Consider the following 18109-nt stretch of genomic DNA (forward strand, 5'->3'; position numbering starts at 1 on the left):
TTCATGCATAAAATAAAAGTAATTATTACAGGGCATTATCTTACCGAAATAGAAAATAATTGTTATAAGTTAAGTAGAGTGGTTGAACTTCAATAAAAATTGTTTTATTATATTTGTATTTCTAGGAGTGTAAAAGCCGAATACAAACTTTAAAAAACATTACACACGTTCTGTTTTATTTTCTTTGAAAAAAAACCATGTGCAGGTAACTGAAAAACTTAGTCATCTCTTTCTGTTCGTTGATGATCATATATGTTTTCAAGCCTGTTCTCTCTGAGTAATTTACGTATAATTTATATGCTAGCTGCCAGGAGATATGTTTTAACAGGGCATTGGATATTGGCATCTCTGTCAACTACTCCAATGGTTCCGTGGTAGAGCTTTTTACCTGGAAAGGGCTTTCTGGGAAGAAAAAGGGCAAGAAAAGCAAAAGTGAAATGACAGCCCTGATGGGTATACTTTTAGGAGGGGAAAAAGTACTGTAACATAAGTATGAAAATGTGCAAAAACTCCTGTGTGGGCAAATAAGTGCCTGCCCCATGAAGAACTGGGGCCACGAGCCCAGCTGCAGTTTGGGGACAGGCTGCAGAGCAGCAGGGAGCACTGTGCCTCCACCGCACACAGATAGGTGGCTGAGTCTTCCTGCTGGGAGGCCCTGATGTGCAGGCTGCTGTGCCGGTCCTTAGTGTTCACCGTGCAGTTCAACCTCCCATCCTGCTTCATCCCTGAAGCGATGTAAAACAGCCGGGTGAGGCTGCCGCCTCTGGGGTTCTGTCGGAACCACTGCACGTTGTTCACCGAGCTGGAAAAATTGCACCTCAGGGCAGAGCTGGCTCCCTCCTGGAGGCTCAGGGCTGCAGGTGTCTGCTCCACGTCTATCCCTCTCACCCCTGCTTGGAAAGACAAAACCGAACACAAAAGAAGTCACTGCAGAGCCACTGAGGCAGTTTTCAAACCCATAGAGTATTCCCGGGAACACCCGCTGAGGGTGTAGACCCTGCAGGAGCTCTGTGCCAGCTCCCCCTCCACTGCGGGCTGTGAACCTCCCCCGCCCCCATCTGGGACGCCCCCACTCACAGCAAACCTGAACCCACAGAAGCCCCAGCAGGGCTCCCCGCTGTCTCTTCATGACTCCTTGTCTAGTCGCTGACGTGCCTTCACCCCTGCTTTGAAGAGTGTAGAGTCTTGGGTCCAGAGAAGTTGTGTTGTCAACAGTCACCACGTCCCTCCAGAATCACTGAGCACCAATCACACCTGAACCCTGTCAGTCCTGGGACTGAGACTCCACCCACAGCGGCCCAGGAGACTGCAGAGCAATCTGTCCAAAACTGTGCTTGCCAACAGAGCAGGGAGGTAGGGACGATATTTCCAATATGTGAAGTTATAGGAGTTTTTTTTTTTCTCTGAAAATACTTTTTGTAAGAAATTTGTGGATTAGAGGAAAGTGGATAATATTTCTGTATAAGTCAGTGTCTCAATGGGTTACACAGAACCTTGAAAAATCACAGGGAAGAGTAACCCCATCCCCCAAATTGCATGGTTTGATAGACAATGTGAGAATTCAATTATATAAAAATACTAATAAAGGGAAATTATATGATAGCATGTATTGTGGAAGTAAATATAATTTCTTGAAATCAAGAGAGTTCTAGAAACCACGATGGACAGTCACCATCTGCACAGAAAATGATTCCAAGCAGAATTTAGTTGGTGAATAATAAGATGTTTGTATAATGTCCACTCTGATTTAATATACACCTCTCCGCCTGTCTTGTGCAACCGGTGGACATCCTGCTCACCCACACAGCTGATTTTCGCTGGTCTACATGCTACTGGTCAAAGTAAATATTGTAGCCTCCCTTTTCTTCCATTTTTCTTCCTTATTTTTTTCTCTTCTCTTCATCCTCATTCTTTACACTCTGAGCAGAGATAAATGAAAAGGTAGGCTGTCTGGGGTATTGAAATAATTTCTAGGTCAGTGGGTTTGTGCGATTTTATTGATAACCATGGGAAACAGGTAATAGGATGTTTTCCACTGAGCTTCCACAGTCACAATGCCCAGAAATATTCTTATCCTGGTACTTGTGCTCAGAGAGTCATCCTCACAGGGTATTTATGGAGATATGGGTTCCACCTTTTTGAAGTTTATGTGGAATGGCAGAACTGGAAACCTGAGATGAATTTGAGGCAAACAATGTCCCCCTTCCCCCCCAACCTTTGCTATTTATAATTTGACTGGGTCACATGACTTCTGTTCTCTCTTCAACTGTTCACCTCTTGGACCATCACAAAGTCTTTGTTTCTTACAAAGCCTAGAGTGCCCCCAGAGGACTGAAACAGTCAGCAAAGACCACTTTATACCAAGCAACTCAGCAGACACAGAGCCCCCCAGCCCCATTCATTCCATGCTTCCTGATGAAGGAAATGCAGATGGTCAAAATAGAAGGTAACTGCTCAGATTGAATGGGGATTAAAAATGAACCAAATCCCACATTTAAAATGGAATTTCATGGAAATTGATATCAGAAAATATTTTGATAAATCTCAACCTGTGCTGTTTACTTGATTTCTTTAACTTAGTTCAAAATAAATCTACAGGGGCATCTGGATGGCTCAGTTGGTTAACTGCTGGGCTCTTGGTTTCAGCTCAGGTCATGATCTCATGGTTTGTGAGTTTGAGCTCCATCTCGGGCTCTGTGCTGACAGCACAGAGCCTGCTTGGGATTCTCTTTCTCCCTCTGTCTCTGCCACTCCCCTGTCCATGCACTCTCTTGCTCTCTCTCTCTCTCTCAAAATAAATAAATAAACTTTAAAATTTTTTAAATAAACCCATAGAAGAGAGGGGCCAAGATGGCAGAGCAGCATGGAACTTCTCAGCTTTTCTTGTCCCTGAAATGCAGCTAGATCAGCACCAAACCATATTGCACACCTAGAAAATTGATCTGAGGATTAACACAACAATCTGCATAACTTGAGCCACAGAACTTGGCAAGTACACAGCACAGACAGGTAAACTTGGAGAGACAGAAGCCACAGAGGGTAGAGAACTGTTTTTGCAGAGAGAGGACAGAGAAAGTGGGGAGAGTACAGGAAAAGCACTCCCCCTGAAAGCAGCTGGAGAGAAAGAAAAAGAGTGGAAACACCCAAAGTGACTGAACAAGAAAGGAAGAAAGGAGAAAGGAGATGGTTTCAATACCAATAGGACTCTATAAACAGGGGAGAGCAGTGTCAGAAAGTCCATAGCTCAACACCTGGTGGTACTCTGGTGGGAAAAGCGAATCCCCTGGAGCAGGCAGCAAGGTCCGAGGGATCCATGGGCTACACAGGGAGTAGAAGTTCCCCTGCTTGGAGGACATTTGGTAGAGGCTATAGGACCTCCCCACAGGCAAAGGTCCCATCGGACACCAGAGAACAGCCATGTTTGCTGATATTGGAACCAAAGTGCCAGGGTGTGGTGAAACCTGGCACCGGCTGTGTGTTGTGCTTTCCCATAATCTCTGAACCTCTACTCCTGTGTGATCACATGAACTTTTTTCTGGGGCAAACATGCACCCAGCCACAATCTCTGAACCTCTGCAACAGTGCAACCACACAAACATTCCCTAGGCAAAGCCAGCAACCAGCCATTGCTCCTGGAAACCCTCCCCCAGAGGGTCAGAGCAGGTCCAAGCTGCAGGGCTCTCAGAAGTGAGGGGATTGTAAACACAGCCCCATATGAGACATAATTCAGGAGAGAGGTGCAACCTGGCAGACTGCTGGCTTGGACATGAACAGTGTAGAAGAAGGGAGTGGATGGAAGCCAGAGACAAAGGAAGGGTACTTGATTGATGGTCGGTGAGAGCAGAGTTCCAGTGCCATAGACTGGAAGATGGGTGACACCATTTCCACCTCTCCCACGCATGTGCATATATGCGCATGCGAGCCACAGCAATCCACCCCAGTAAGCTAAGCACCACCACCTAGTGGAGAACCCAGCCATTACGTTAACCCCATCCAACCACACCAACCAAGCTCAAGCCCTAGAGAACCATCACAAATCTATCCACAGGCTTAGTGTATGGACTATAAAGTGTTTCATAGTTAGACTTCTAGGGAAACTGGATGTTATTCAGATTTCATTCTGTTCATTGGTCCTTCTATTTGGGTTTTTTTGTTTTGTTTTTTGCTTTTGTTATTTTGCTTTTTCTTGGATACAGAAAGAGAAAGAATTTATTCTTATTTTCTGCTTTTTAAAGCAATTTAACTTTTATTATATTTTTTAATTTTTTGTATACACACACACACACATACATACATACACACACACACACACACATATACAATGGAATACTACTTGGCAATGAGAAAGAATGAAATTATGCCATTTGCAGCAATGTGGATGGAACTGGAAGGTATTATGCTGAATGAAATAAATCAGTCAGAGAAAGACACATATCATATGTTTTCACTCATATGTGGATCTTGAGAAATTTAACAGAAGACCTTGGGGGGAGGGAAGGGGAAAAAATATTTACAAACAGAGAGGGAGGGAGGCAAACCATAAAAGACTCTTAAATACAGAGAACAAACAGGGTTGATGGGGGTTTGGGGGAGAGGGGAAAATGGGTGATGGGCACTGAGGAGGGCACCTATTGGGATGAGCACTGGGTGTTATATATAAGCAATGAACCACGAGAATCTACCCCAAAAAACAAGAGCGCACTTTACACACTATATGTTAGCCAATTTGACAATAAAATATATTTTAAAAATTTGTTTAACTTTTTTCCTATGTTTTTTATTTTTTTGTAAATTTTTTATTCTATTTTGCTTTCTTCATTTCATTTTATTGTATTGTATACATCTTTAAATTTTTTTAATTTTTCTTATTTTTTCTTTTCCTTTTTTCTCCATTATATAAAGCTTCTTTCAACAGCCAGACCAAAACATACCTAGGATCTAGTTTCCTTTTGTTTGATTTTTTTGTGTTGTTTTTAATTTTTTAATTTTAATTTTTTATTTTATTAATTCTTTGTCTTTCTCCAAAATGACAAAATGAAGGAATTCACTCCAAAAGAAAGAACAGAAAGAAATGACAACCAGTGACTTAATAAACACAGATATCACCAAGATGTCTGAACTAGAATTTAGAATCATGATAATAAGAATACTAGCTGGGGTTGAAAAAAGCATAGAATCCCTTTCTGCAGAGATAAAAGGAGTACAATCTAGTCAAGACAAAATTAAAAATGCTATAACGGAGATGCAATTTCAAATGGATGACACCATGGCAAAGAAGGATAAGGCAGGGCAGCAAATCTGCAATACAGAAGACAAAATTATGGAGAATAAATGAAGCAAAAAAAAAAAAGAGGGAAACTGAGGCAAAAAAGCATGATATATAAGAATTAGAGAACTCAGTGACTCATTACAAAGTAATAACATCCGAATCATAGGGGACCCAGAAGATGAAGAGAGAAAAAAAGGGGTAGAAGGGTTTTGTGAGCAAATCATAGCAGAAACCTTTCTTAACCTGGGGAAAGACACAGGCATCAAAATCCAGGAAGCACAGAGAAATCCCAGTAGATTCAACAAAACTGACCACCAATAAGGCATATCATGGTCAAATTCACAAAATACAAAGACAAGGAAAGAATTATGAAAGCAGCAAGGGAAAAAAAAAATCCTTAACATACAAGGGAAGACAGATTAGGGTCACAGCAGACCTATCCACAGAGACTTGGCAGGCCAGAAAGGAGTGGCAGGATATAGTCAATGTGTTGAATCAGAAAAATATGCAGCCAAGGATTCTTTTTTTTTTCTTTTTTAATTTTAATGTTTATTTATTTTTGAGAGAGAAAGAAAGAATGTGAGTGGGCAAGGGGCAGAGAGAGAGGGAGACACAGAATCTGAAGCAGTCTCCAAGTTTGAGCTGTCAGCACAGAGCCTTACACAGGGCTCAAACTCAAGAACCGTGAGATCATGACCTAAGCCAAAGTCAGGCACTTAACCAACTGAGCCACCAATGTGTCCCTACAGCCAAGAATTCTTTATCCAGCAAGGCAGTCATTCAAAATAGGAGAGACAAACAGTTTCCCAGACAAACAAAAATTAAAGGAGTTTGTGACCACTAAACCAGCCCTGCAAGAAATTTTGAGGAGGACTCTCTGAGGGGAGAAAACATGAAAAATAAATAAATAAATACCAAAAACAACAAAGACTAGAAAGGAATAGAGAACACCACCAGAAACTCCAACTCTACAGGCAACACAGTGGCAATAAATTCATAGCGTTTAGTACTCACTCTAAATGTCAATGGACTAAATGCCCCAATCAGAAGACATAGGATAACATAATGGATAAGAAAACAAGATCCATCTATATGCTGTTTACAAGAGACCCATTTTAGACCCAAAGATACCTTCAGATTGGAAGTAAGGGGATGGAGAACCATCTATCATGGTAATGGTCACCAAAAGGAAGCCAGAGTAGTCATGTTTACATCAGACGCCCTAGACATTAAAATAAGGACTGTAACAAGAGATGAAGAAGGGTATTATATCACAATTAAGGGGTCTATCCACCAAGAAGTTCTAACAATTGTAAACATATGCCCCTAATGTGTAACACCCAAATATATAAATCAATTAATCACAAACATAAAGAAACTCATTGATAATACCATAATAGTAGGGACTTCAACATCCCACTTAGAGCAATGGACAGATCATCTAAGCAGAAAATCAACAAGGAAACAATGGCTTTGAATGACATACTGGACCAGATGGACCTAACAGACATATTCAGTACATTTCACCCTAAAGCAACAGAATACACATTCTTCTCAATTGCACAAGGAACATTCTCCAGAATAGATCACATCCTGGGACACAAATTAGCCCTCAACAAGTACAAAAAAGATCAAGATCATACCGTGCATATTTTCAGAGCACAGTGCTATGAAACTCATAATCAACAAAAAGAAAAAAATTTGGAAAGACAACAAATACTTGGAGGTGAAAGAACATCCTACTAAAGAATGAATGGGTTAACCAAGAAGTTAAAGAGGAAATTAAAAAGTACATGGAACCTAATGAAAATGATAATACCACAGGGGAGCCTGGTTGGCTCAGTTGGCTAAGTGTCTGACTTTGGCTCAGGTCATGATCTCACAGCTGGAGATCACAGCTTGTGACTTTGAGCCCCATCAGGCTCTGTTCTGACAGCTCAGAGCCTGGAACCTGCTTCAGATTCTGTGTCTCCCTTTCTCTCAGCCCCTCTCTCTGCTCAAGCTTGCTCTCTCTCTCTCCCTCAAAAATAAATAAACATTAAAAAATTTTTTAAATAAATAAAAAAAGAAAATGATAAGACCACAGCCACAAACCTCTGGGATACAGCAAAGGCAGTTATAAGAGGGACATATATAGTAATCCAGGCCTTTCTAAAGAAGGAAGAAAGGTCTCAGAAACACAACCTAACCTTACATCTTAAAGAGTTGGAAAAAGAACGGCAAATAAAACCTAAAACCAGCATAAGATGGGAAACAATAAAGATTAGAGCAGATATCAATGATATCGAAATTATAAAAAACAGTAGGACAGATCCAGGAGTTGGTTCTTTGAAAGAATTAACAAAATTGATAAATCTGTAGCCAGTTTATTTGAAAAGACAAAAGGAAGGTCCCAAATAAATAAAATCAAGAATGAAAGAGGAGAGATCACAACCAATGCCACAGAGATACAAACAATAATAAGAGAATATTATGAGCAATTATATGCCAAGAAAATGGTCAATCTGGAAGAAATGTATGAATTCCTAGAAATATATAAACTACCAAAACTGAAACAGGAAGAAATAGAGAATTTGAACAGACCCATAACCAATAAAGTCATTGAATTAGTAATCAAAAATATCCCCCCACAAAAAAACAAGAGTCCAGGGCCAGATGGCTTTCCAAGGGAATTCTACCAAACATTTAAAGAAGAGTTAACACCTATTATTTAAGCTGCTCCAAAAAATGGAAGTGGAAGAAGAACTTCCAAACTCTTTCTATGAAGCCAGCATTATCTTGATTCCAAAACCAGAGACCCCACTAAAAAGGAGAACTATAGAACAATTTCTCTGATGAACATGGATGCAAAAATTCTCAACAAGATACTAGCCATGCATATCCAACAATACATTAAAAGAATTATTCATGACAATCAAGTGGGGTTTATACCTGGGTTGCAGGGCTGGTTCAATATCTGCAAACAATTAACGTGATTCATCACGTCAGTAAAAGAAAGGACAAGAACCACATGATCCTCTCAATAGATGCAGAGAAAGCATTTGACAAAATAGAGCATCTTTCTTGATCAAAAACCCTCAAGAAAGTAGGGATAGAAGGATCGCACCTCAAGATCATAAAAGCCATATACAAAAGACCCACCACTAATATCATCTTCACTGGGGACAAACTGAGAACCTTTCCCCCTAAGGTCAGGAACATGACAGGGATGTCCACTCTAACCACTATTATTCAACATAGTATTGGAAATCCTAACCTCAGCAATCAGACGAAACAGAGAAAGAAAGGGCATCCAAATCAGCCAGGAGGAAGTCAAACATTCACTCTTCTCAGATGACATGATACTCTATCTGGAAAACTCAAAAGATTTCACTAAAAAACTGCTAGAACTGATCCATGAATTCAGCAAAGTTACAGGATCTAAAATCAATGCACAGAAATCAGTTGCATTCTCCTATACACCAATAATGAAGCAGCAGGAAGAGAAATCAAGGAATTGATCCTGTTTACAACTGCACCAAAAACCATAAAAAAAAAAAAGGAATAAACTTAACCAAAGTTGTGAAAAATCTATACACTGAAAACAATAGAAAGCTTATGAAAGAAATTGAAGAAGACACAAAAAAGTGGGAAAAAAATCCATGCGCATGGACTGGAAGAAGAAATATTGTTAAAATGTCGATACCACCCAAAGCAATCTACATATTCAATGGAATCCCTATCACAATAACACCAGCGTCTTTCACAGAGCTAGAACAAATGATGCTAAAATTTGTGTGGAACCAGTAAAGACCTCAAATAGCCAAAGCAATCCTGAAAAAGAAAACCAAAGCTGGATGCATCACAATTCTGGAAGATGGTAGAAACATCAGTGGTTGTCAGGATTAGAAGGGGGACGGGAAGAATTTTTGTAAGTAAAAGAAATCTGAACTGATAAGCAAAAATAAAAAACTTTAATAATACACAGGATTTGGATTGGGTGTATTTGGGTGGGAATTTTTCATATGCTCTTTTCCTCAGAAATCAACTTCCAATTTTCTGCTAGTTTAGAAAGTGATCATTGCTTGTTATAAAGGGCCGTGGAGTGCATGGCTATTCTATTACCTAGGAATTTTCTCACTCCATCCACTTATTTACCTTCCCTACGTGCCAATAACTTCAATACACGTATACATACACATGCGTGTGTATGCAAACACACACATATACCAACGTAGGCAACATCCTCCTCCTCAGTTATTCAAAATATTCAAAAATATGTGGGGTTTCTTTTCCCTCAGCCTTTCCAGAGGGCACAGCACACACAGGTATATCTACACCAGATGTCGTTTTCTTCTTTATCGAATCTTTCATGAAAGTTTGCATTTCTCCATATACTGCTCATTCTCTAATATTTGTTGGCCTCACTGTCTGCTGATAGCTTCTTTTCTGTTTCTATTTGGGTTTGTGGGTTTCTGCTCTAAAGGATGTTTTTCCTATCATTTGAATAGAGTTTTAGAGAAATCAAGAGATAACTTTGTATTTTTTATCTACCATTGTTTTTTCTAACGATTATATTTTTAGGTAATCTCTACATCCAACAAAGGGCTTGAACTGATAACCCCAAGATCAAGAGTCACATGCTCTACCACCTGCACCAACCACGCACCCTTAGTCTACCATGTTTATCCAAATGTCTGAGAAAAATACGTAGTATATAACCTTTTGAATTACTTAAAGTATCTTTTAGCATACATTGATATTTATAGAAGTTGAAAATATAGTAAAACCTTGGATTGCAAACACCTTGTTCTGCAGGTGTTTGGAAGATGAGCAAACATTTGTAATAAATTTTAACTTGATAAATGAGTGATGTCTTGCAATATGAGTAGTACCTGATGCTGAACATCACATGATCACAATTGAGCCAATGGTTCTCTCTCTCTTTCGCTGTGGAATTGTGGGTGATGGTCTCCCATGCTCAGGTGCTCAGCCTCAGGCTGTGGTGTTTGGCAGAAATCAGTGATTTTTCAGAATGTTGGAAGGTGCCCACAACTGGCACTTGGACATTTTTTGTCATTTCAAAGCACCTATGGACAGTGTATGGACACTCTTGCTTTTCCATACAAGAGTGAGCTTAGGTGCATAAAAAGAACTCAGTACATTTTAGTTATTATTCAGAGTGCTTAGCATTAGTCATTTTATTTAGTAATCATTAAATAAAATTTTTGTGTTTGTTTTGAAAAAATAAAATAAAATAAAATGCAAAAAAAAAAACCTCTTTAATGGAAAAAAAAAAAAAAGAGTGAGCTTAGGAATGCTGTGCTTCATTCTAGGTCAGGCTGCCTGCAGATATAGACCCTTTCCTCTGCTGCCTTATTGCCAGTTACATTAAATACAGTATGTGACAAGAGTTTATTAACACTGTACTGTAGTCAACATCCATGCGAGTGTATACAGTAGCCCCCATGCAGAAAAAGGTTGAAAGGAAAGGTGGTAAGAAGAAGGAGATGATTACAGTGGAAGTTGAGAAAGAAGTCATGGAGAAGTACCAATAAGGTATGCGAGTGGCCAAAATTCCAAGGTTTTATGAGAAGTCTACATCTGCATCTCCTCTATAGAGGAGGAGGAGGAGGAAAAGGTGGAGGAATCCCTCACTTCAAATGACATTAGGGAGATGTGTAAAATGTGGAAATAGTGCAAAATTTTGTAGAAAATCACCACCTGAATAACGCTGTAGCAGTGCGAGCAATGAATCCTTTTAACAACAATGCAATGTCACATTTCTGCGAAATCCTCAAAAGGAGGCAAAAGCAAGTGTCATTGGATAGGTTCCTTGTTAAAGTTGCTAGAAAAAAAAGATTCCACTGAGCCAATAGATAGCAATGATTCCATTAGTGATAGTGAAAGTCATCCTACATACTAACCTTCTTCTCTCTTATCTCCCTCACACTGGTCACAAAGGTTTTCAAAGGGAAGTGCAAGGTTAATCTGTTTATTTTTCCTTATGATTAGTATGTTCTTTTTATTTTGTATTATATTACGGTACTGTAATCATTTTTAAATGAATATTTTTGGGTTGTAGAATGAATCATCTAAGTTTCCATGATTTCTTATGGGGAAATTTCCTTTGATATACAAGTGCTTTAGATTACAAGCATGTTTCCAGAGCAAGCTATGCTCGCAAACCAAGGTTTGACTGTAAAATTTACATTTTAACCAATTAAATAAAAAAATAATTTTTTTAAATTTTTTAATGTTTATTTATTTTTGAGAGACAGCGTGAGCAGGGGAGGGGCAGAGAAAGAGGTGGACACAGAATCTGAAGCAGGCTCCAGGCTCCGAACTGTCAGCACAGAGCCTGACACGGGGCTCGAACTCACAAACCACAAGATCATGACCTGAGCTGAAGCCAGATGCTTAACTGACTAAGCCACCCAGCTGCCCCATAAAAAATTCATTTAAATCACGAATATATAACTAATATATTAGGAAATGTATTAATATTCTGATCATGGCTCACTCATAAAATCAGCTGATAAGGAGAGAATATTTAAAGAAGATTGTAATATTTGCAAAGTCTGGCAGTATATTTGCAGGGCAATGCAGAGTTTGCTTTTTCTATCGTCATTTTCACTATTTTTCCTCATCCCATATCATTTCCAAAACCCATGATTTTCCTCCCTCTGGGAGAGACATCAGAGAAATCTATAGGATTTTCTGCCAGTATGACCTATGTATCTATATTGTTATAAAAAGTCAGTCCAAGAGCATTTAATCTCACCATATTGCCTGAGCACTGAAAACCATCTCACTCGAGTTCTTACTGTTCCAAAGCCAACTGATCTACTTAACTGGCCTGGACATGAGTCATTTCCTCAATTATGTGTCTGCCCTCTCCCTTCATTTTGAACATCAGCCTGTGTCTACAATCTGATTTCCTAGAAAAGAAACTAGGCCACAGGTCCCTTGCCTCTCTTTTCATTGTCACTTACATATGTTCCCCTCCTTTCTTCCCTCCCCTTCTTTCTTTATTCAAACCTGGTTTGGGGCTGCAGCTCTCCCATCACCTCTCCTGCCCATCCTCTGTCAGGAAGACATGGGATGGACACCACCTTCTCGGGCACACCCTGGCTCTCTCAGTGTGTCATTGGACACAGCAATACCCACCAGGGGGGCCTCAGCAACTTGTGGGGCTGGACTTTCACTGCAGGGTGAGCAAGACACCACTTCAATGTTATGTGGTTTCACCTTGAAATTACTTAGGTCCTGGCTTAGGAACTATTGCATTTATATTGCACTAATGAACAGCTGGGTTTGGGGAATGTTCCTTCTGGTTCCCATGCTGTAGCCATTTGTACGACTTTTGTATCAAGCAGACACTGAGGGGCAAACCACCATACGCTGTGCTGGAACCAGAGAGGATCAGTCAGAGACGCTGAGCATCTGGGCTCCTGTTCTGCTCAGAGTTTGTGCTCAGCTCCCCCTGCAGTCCCTGTCACTGTGTCACTCAGGGCACAGTAGTACACAGCTGAATCTGACGCTTGCACTAATGATTTCACCAAGTGGAAGGTTTTGGATTTTGCGTCGTAGGTGGCTTCAAAACCTTTGTGACTTCCCTTCTCCTTGTCCGTCAAGGCTTTCAGGAGGAGCTGTGGACCTTCTCCAGGATACTGGACATACCAGAAAAGATTGGGGTACCCTGTCGCTGAATAAGTACAGTTTATAGTCAGGGGCTCCCCTTCGGAGAGGGTCACTGGGCCTTCCATCTGGGTCACTGAGTCTCCGTGGGTTTGTCCTGGGAAAAAAGAAAAGAGACCTGTGTTACCTTGGGCATAAATCTCCTGGATAAAATTATAGTTATAGGTTTTGCTGTCACAATAGATGAAACAATCCAAATAGTAAGAGGCATTTTACTTACCAAGCATCAAGAGTACCACAGTCACGAAGCCTGGAGAAGAGTTCATCTCTAGAGTGTCACCTAGCTAATGTGCTTCATTCGTAGCAGGAAGAAGCATTGGAGAGACAGAGCAATGATCAGTGGAAACCCACATTTCTCAGGAAAGGTGTTTGTGTTAGGAAGCTGCACCCCCTGCTGGACGGGGACTGAAATGGGATGCATGGTGGCCAGGGTCCTCCCAGAGTCAGCAAGATGTCTTTGTCCCTGACTTTATGAGGCACATGGCAGTCTTCAGGTGGCACTTGGAAATCTGAACAGCAGCAATCCTGACCTCCCAGGTCTACTTTCTTCTTAGGACACTACCTGATGTGGAAGTTCTTTAACAGAACATCCCAGAGTGTTTCTGTAGCTGAGAGGATAACAGTCTCTAAAGCATTTAATTCTGTACTTTATGTTTTCACATATCCACTGTGGGCCAGCCTATAATCCACTGACCCCCAGAAAAGGATTGAGGTTGAATATATAGAAAGTTATAAGAAGTCAACTCATTACTGAGTGCTTCTGTGTTTTTCAGCATTGTAACCCAATATTTAGAATACCCACTGTCCTTTTTTAAGCACTCACTAAATAATCTTAAACAAAATTTATAAACAAATAGCTTTTAACTGAAATACAGTATTTCTTGGTCCTAAAATAATATGAATTGTAAGGAATACAATCTTCTTAATAAAAGCTTTCCAGTAGAAAAGTCATACTATTTTATAGTCAAATATTTTAGTCGCCAAGTATTCCTCATTTTCAAAATCATTAAAAAGTAAAAAAGTGTGAATTCTAGACAGAAGAAACATCATAAATGAAGTTGTCGAATTCCTATGGAATGATCTGAGATTCTTATCTCATTCTCTCACTGTTTTGTTGACTCTTATATGTATAAGGTGACTGTTATGTGAATTAGGCAACAATTATTAATCCTATACTATTAACAAGTTTTAGCCTCAAAGGTGCTTTCTATTAGAGTTTGCTGCCAAGCTTTAATCAAATAATTTTTCCTCACAAGGTAAGGAATCAGGATTATCAGGATAAGTTTTGGAGAGGCACACATCTTCTGTAGCCCTGTAAACATTTATCTCCAGACACATAGATGGAAGTTTAGCTCAGGCTGTTTGCTGGGGCCACTCCACAGATTCACATCAAGCAGCTTCCCAGAGCAACATGGGAATGGTTTCCCAGATGCAGAGGGAAGTAAGAAACTCGGGCCTGGATAACTTTTGTGTTCACACATCCCTTCGCTTCTCCTCCACCTTGCAAATCACATTGTCAGAACCTGCCTTAAAACTGTGCTGGAAGGAATTTGGGACAAGCAGCATGAAATTTCTATTTAAATATATAGGGAGAATTCCAGATAGGTGTGGATGGTGCTGGCTTGAAAATAAAGAGGAAGTCATTATCTATAACTCTTTAAAAAAAAAACAACTCAAACACATTTTAGCTGATTTTTGAGTCACATGTTTCCAAATTTCTTTAGCCAGTTCTTCTAGCTGAATCTAATGGCAAAACGGCAAACTCTTTACGGTGCTCTTGTAGTCATCAATAAACAATTTCTTTCTTTTTTTTAATGTTTATTTTTGACAGAGGGAGAGAGAGAGTGTGTGGGGGGGGGGGGGGGGCAGTGAGAGAGGGAGTTGGAGGATCTGAAGCAGGTTCTGTGCTTACAGCAGAGAGCGTGATGTGGGGCTCAACACACGAATCATGAGATCATGACCTGAGCCCAAGTCAGATGTTTCTGACTGAGCCACTCAGGTGCCCCTCAATGAACAATTTCAATACAAATTTTCAGGGATCAGGATGTTTTTGATGCATGATCTGTCTTACCTAGGGAGGTATTTTCTTAGAGTCAGGTTTTCCCTCTAACCCTACATCTGAGCTGCCACAGCCCTAGCCACTTCCTGTATGGGATGGCAACTCCCTGCATTGGGCCCTACAGCAGAGGGATGTATCAACAAGAGCCCTGGGGTTTGGGTACCTCCCTCCAACATGCTTCTCACTGTAGACTCCGTCAGTGCAGAGAAATACACTGGGGAGTCCTCTAGCTATGAAGCTGAGATGGCAAGATGGATGGATTTTCTTATCTTCTGGAAATTGAATGAATAGCAAACTTCTGTGGCATTTTGTTCATTCTAAGAATCCTGAAGAATAAGGAAAATCATCTCCCCACAGCTGGGCTGCTTGTATCACAACAGACTATAACTTAGATCACTGGGGTCATATGTGCATTCCAGGATGACAGCCCCCTTGTCCTGCACTAACATTGCTGGTGGGGCTTGAGTTCCCTTCGGGGCAATATTGGATCCTGAAGGAAAAAAACATGGAATCAGAGGTTTTAGAGCGATTTGGCACAAAGAAATCCTTTTGTATACCACTATGCCTCCCTCCCAAGGTACCCACAAGACACTGCCTATCTCCCGTTTTTAGTTAACTGGGTAGGGACGTTTTCACAGGGCCCATCCCCACTTAGACACATGACCCTACCTTGAAGCCATGACCACCTTCAGAAGGCTGGACAGAAGCATGTTTGAGATCTTCTACTCATGGTAAATGGTAAATGTCTACTTCAATGCCAGGGCTGGGCACTGTGAGGGGAGCCTGCCAGGTGAGGGAAGGATGGCTGGGTATCTGCTGCTGCCGCCCAGAACAGTAAACAGGGGTTTCCTGGGGTAGCACGTTGTGTGGGTCACGTCACACTTCTCTCTGTACCAGCTGAGAGTCTCACTGCCCAAACATCCTTTCGCATTAAGCGACTCTTAACTTGGAAACAATTCTGTCTGAAAAAGAACTTGTAAAATTTAACACTGAAATGAGGCTTGATGGTTTAACTGTGATACGTTCATTCATCGCGTCTGTGATGAAAGTGGGTGGATGGCACTCACTTAAAAATACTACCTGTGATGGATTATGAAAACAACATAAGATTAAGAATCATGTATGCACACTGTATGTTTTATCACCTAACGTAGAAATAAATCACGTTATGATAAGAAGGCAAAGTGTTTAGACACATCACTGTAGCTCTTTCAGTCTACCTGTTGTTATGTCAGTATTTCTCTTCTCTATCAGTATCTGTTCATGTCTCCCTGTTGGGGCCAAAAGCAGAAAAATCTAGTCACTCTTTGCTGAAGAATTTAGACTGAAGCCTTCAGACAATATATCCTGTCACTGAGGTTTCTTCTCTTCACTGTTTAGTTTGACAGCTCAGCTCTGTTCAGAAAGTGCAGAGGAAACCAGAGTTTGGTCATAAGGTTATCCAACCTTTGGATGTATATTTTTGATTACCCCAGTTGAACCACAGTCAATAGATAGTTTCTATGCTCAGTTCTGAAGATAATAAACACTAGGTGACCCCATACACCTCAACAGGACTGCTGATCATATGATATTTGATTGTAATACACATTCTCTGGGTATATACATTAAAAGTAAGGTTGTGGGCCTCCTGGCTGGCTCAGTCTATTGAACACTTGATCTTGATTTCAGCTCAGGTCAAGATCCCAGTTTCATGGCTTGAGCCCTGCTTCAGGCTCCCCATGGAACCTGCTTGAGGCTCTCTGTCTCTCTCTTTGTCTCTCTCTCCTTCTGCAACTCCCCATAAAATAAAAAAAATTAAAAAAAAAGGAAAGTTGTGTCCTAGGGATATTCCTCAACATCATGGCAAAGAACAAAAATCCATCGCCTATTATTGTTGGTCTCCTGACACAGTAGCAAAGTCTTAACGTCCTTGTCTCAAAATCATTGTAGCCTCAGCTACATTGTTTGAAGCATCTCCAGAATTTGTACTGCAGTCGCCATGAAATATGATGGAACCGAATAGAGTACCAACTGTCCTGCTCTCTAAGTGATAGACTATAACTTTCTGAAAACACCTAACATTTTTCTACCAGCTGGCTGAGTAAATGTGAAATATTAACTTCTCCTATTTTTAAACTCTAATACATTTCTCAATGAAGGGAACCTCATGATTGTGCTTCTGACTTTCAGGAAGTGTCCATGTCCAGGATCAATCTTTTAGACACTCTCAGACAAGTTTCTGAATTAATAGATTTTTAATAATCTTATCTTAAACTTTGAAAGAGACACCAGACTGGTCATGCAATTGCTACTCCAGACTCCCTTATAAAATCCAATCACATAGCAAGAACTTTAATTCAAGTGGCTGAACTAGTGAATATCTCTGGGGCCTATCAATTTACAAAAACTTATGTAATCAGTGTCCGTCAGTATGTCTTTAATGTCCTTCACAGCTTCCAAACACTATAAACACAATGAGGTGCCTTAACTTTCTAACTTTCCTTAACCCTCTCATGCATCCAATTAAAAGGGACAGCAAATACATGAATTACTGGATGTCTTCATGCTATTCAAAAACTTTTTGTCATGAACAATGTCTCATAATACAAGAGACACTGCAGAAGCTAGGGGAAAATGAGGTCATCGTACTGAACACACCTTTCTGACCAAGGTTCTTATGCAAGCACTTCTGCCTGAACATAAAGACAAATCCAGTAATTCCATTTTAGATGTTGCAAACTTGGCCTCAATTTTTAAAGAATCACTGAAAGTGATGATTTGTTGCTTCCATGAGAACAAGATATATCAAACCTAGGACAGCTGCCTGGTGGAGCCAAATGATCTCCACTGACCATTTATAAAAATCTGCAGAGACCATGCATCACAGAAGGGACAATTGGTTGCAACATGAAACAAACACTGCTACGGAAACTCTCTAGGACGATCAACATGGGGCTGTTCGTGCCTGTTCGTGTCTTGGAACCAACAAAATCCCATAAAATCTGGAAAGCTGGAATATGGTCTGGAATTCCGTCCCAAGGAAGCGTTTGGAGCATTCTCCATAAGGAACTTATACAATTGCATTCCCTCCAGGAGCCATGAGTGTGTACTAGTTACAG

The 18109-nt window shown here is 40.4% G+C and overlaps 2 gene segments (V, D, J or C); both read right to left on the minus strand.

Moving 5' to 3' along the window:
- Positions 1–256: 256 nt before the first annotated feature.
- LOC125908811 (T cell receptor alpha variable 22-like) overlaps positions 257–18109 on the minus strand; it is a 96496-nt gene continuing 78643 nt past the window's right edge. Inside the window, 1 exon segment of the V gene segment in view lies at positions 257–817. Within this exon segment, the coding sequence occupies positions 385–817 (433 nt within the window).
- Positions 12563–13373, minus strand: LOC125908826 (T cell receptor alpha variable 9-2-like). The segment is given in 2 exon segments: positions 12563–13046; positions 13170–13373. Coding segments are annotated over 2 exon segments (381 nt in total).

This window comes from Panthera uncia (assembly GCF_023721935.1).
Source record: "Panthera uncia isolate 11264 chromosome B3 unlocalized genomic scaffold, Puncia_PCG_1.0 HiC_scaffold_1, whole genome shotgun sequence".
In the NCBI taxonomy this organism is placed as follows: Eukaryota; Metazoa; Chordata; class Mammalia; order Carnivora; family Felidae; genus Panthera; species Panthera uncia.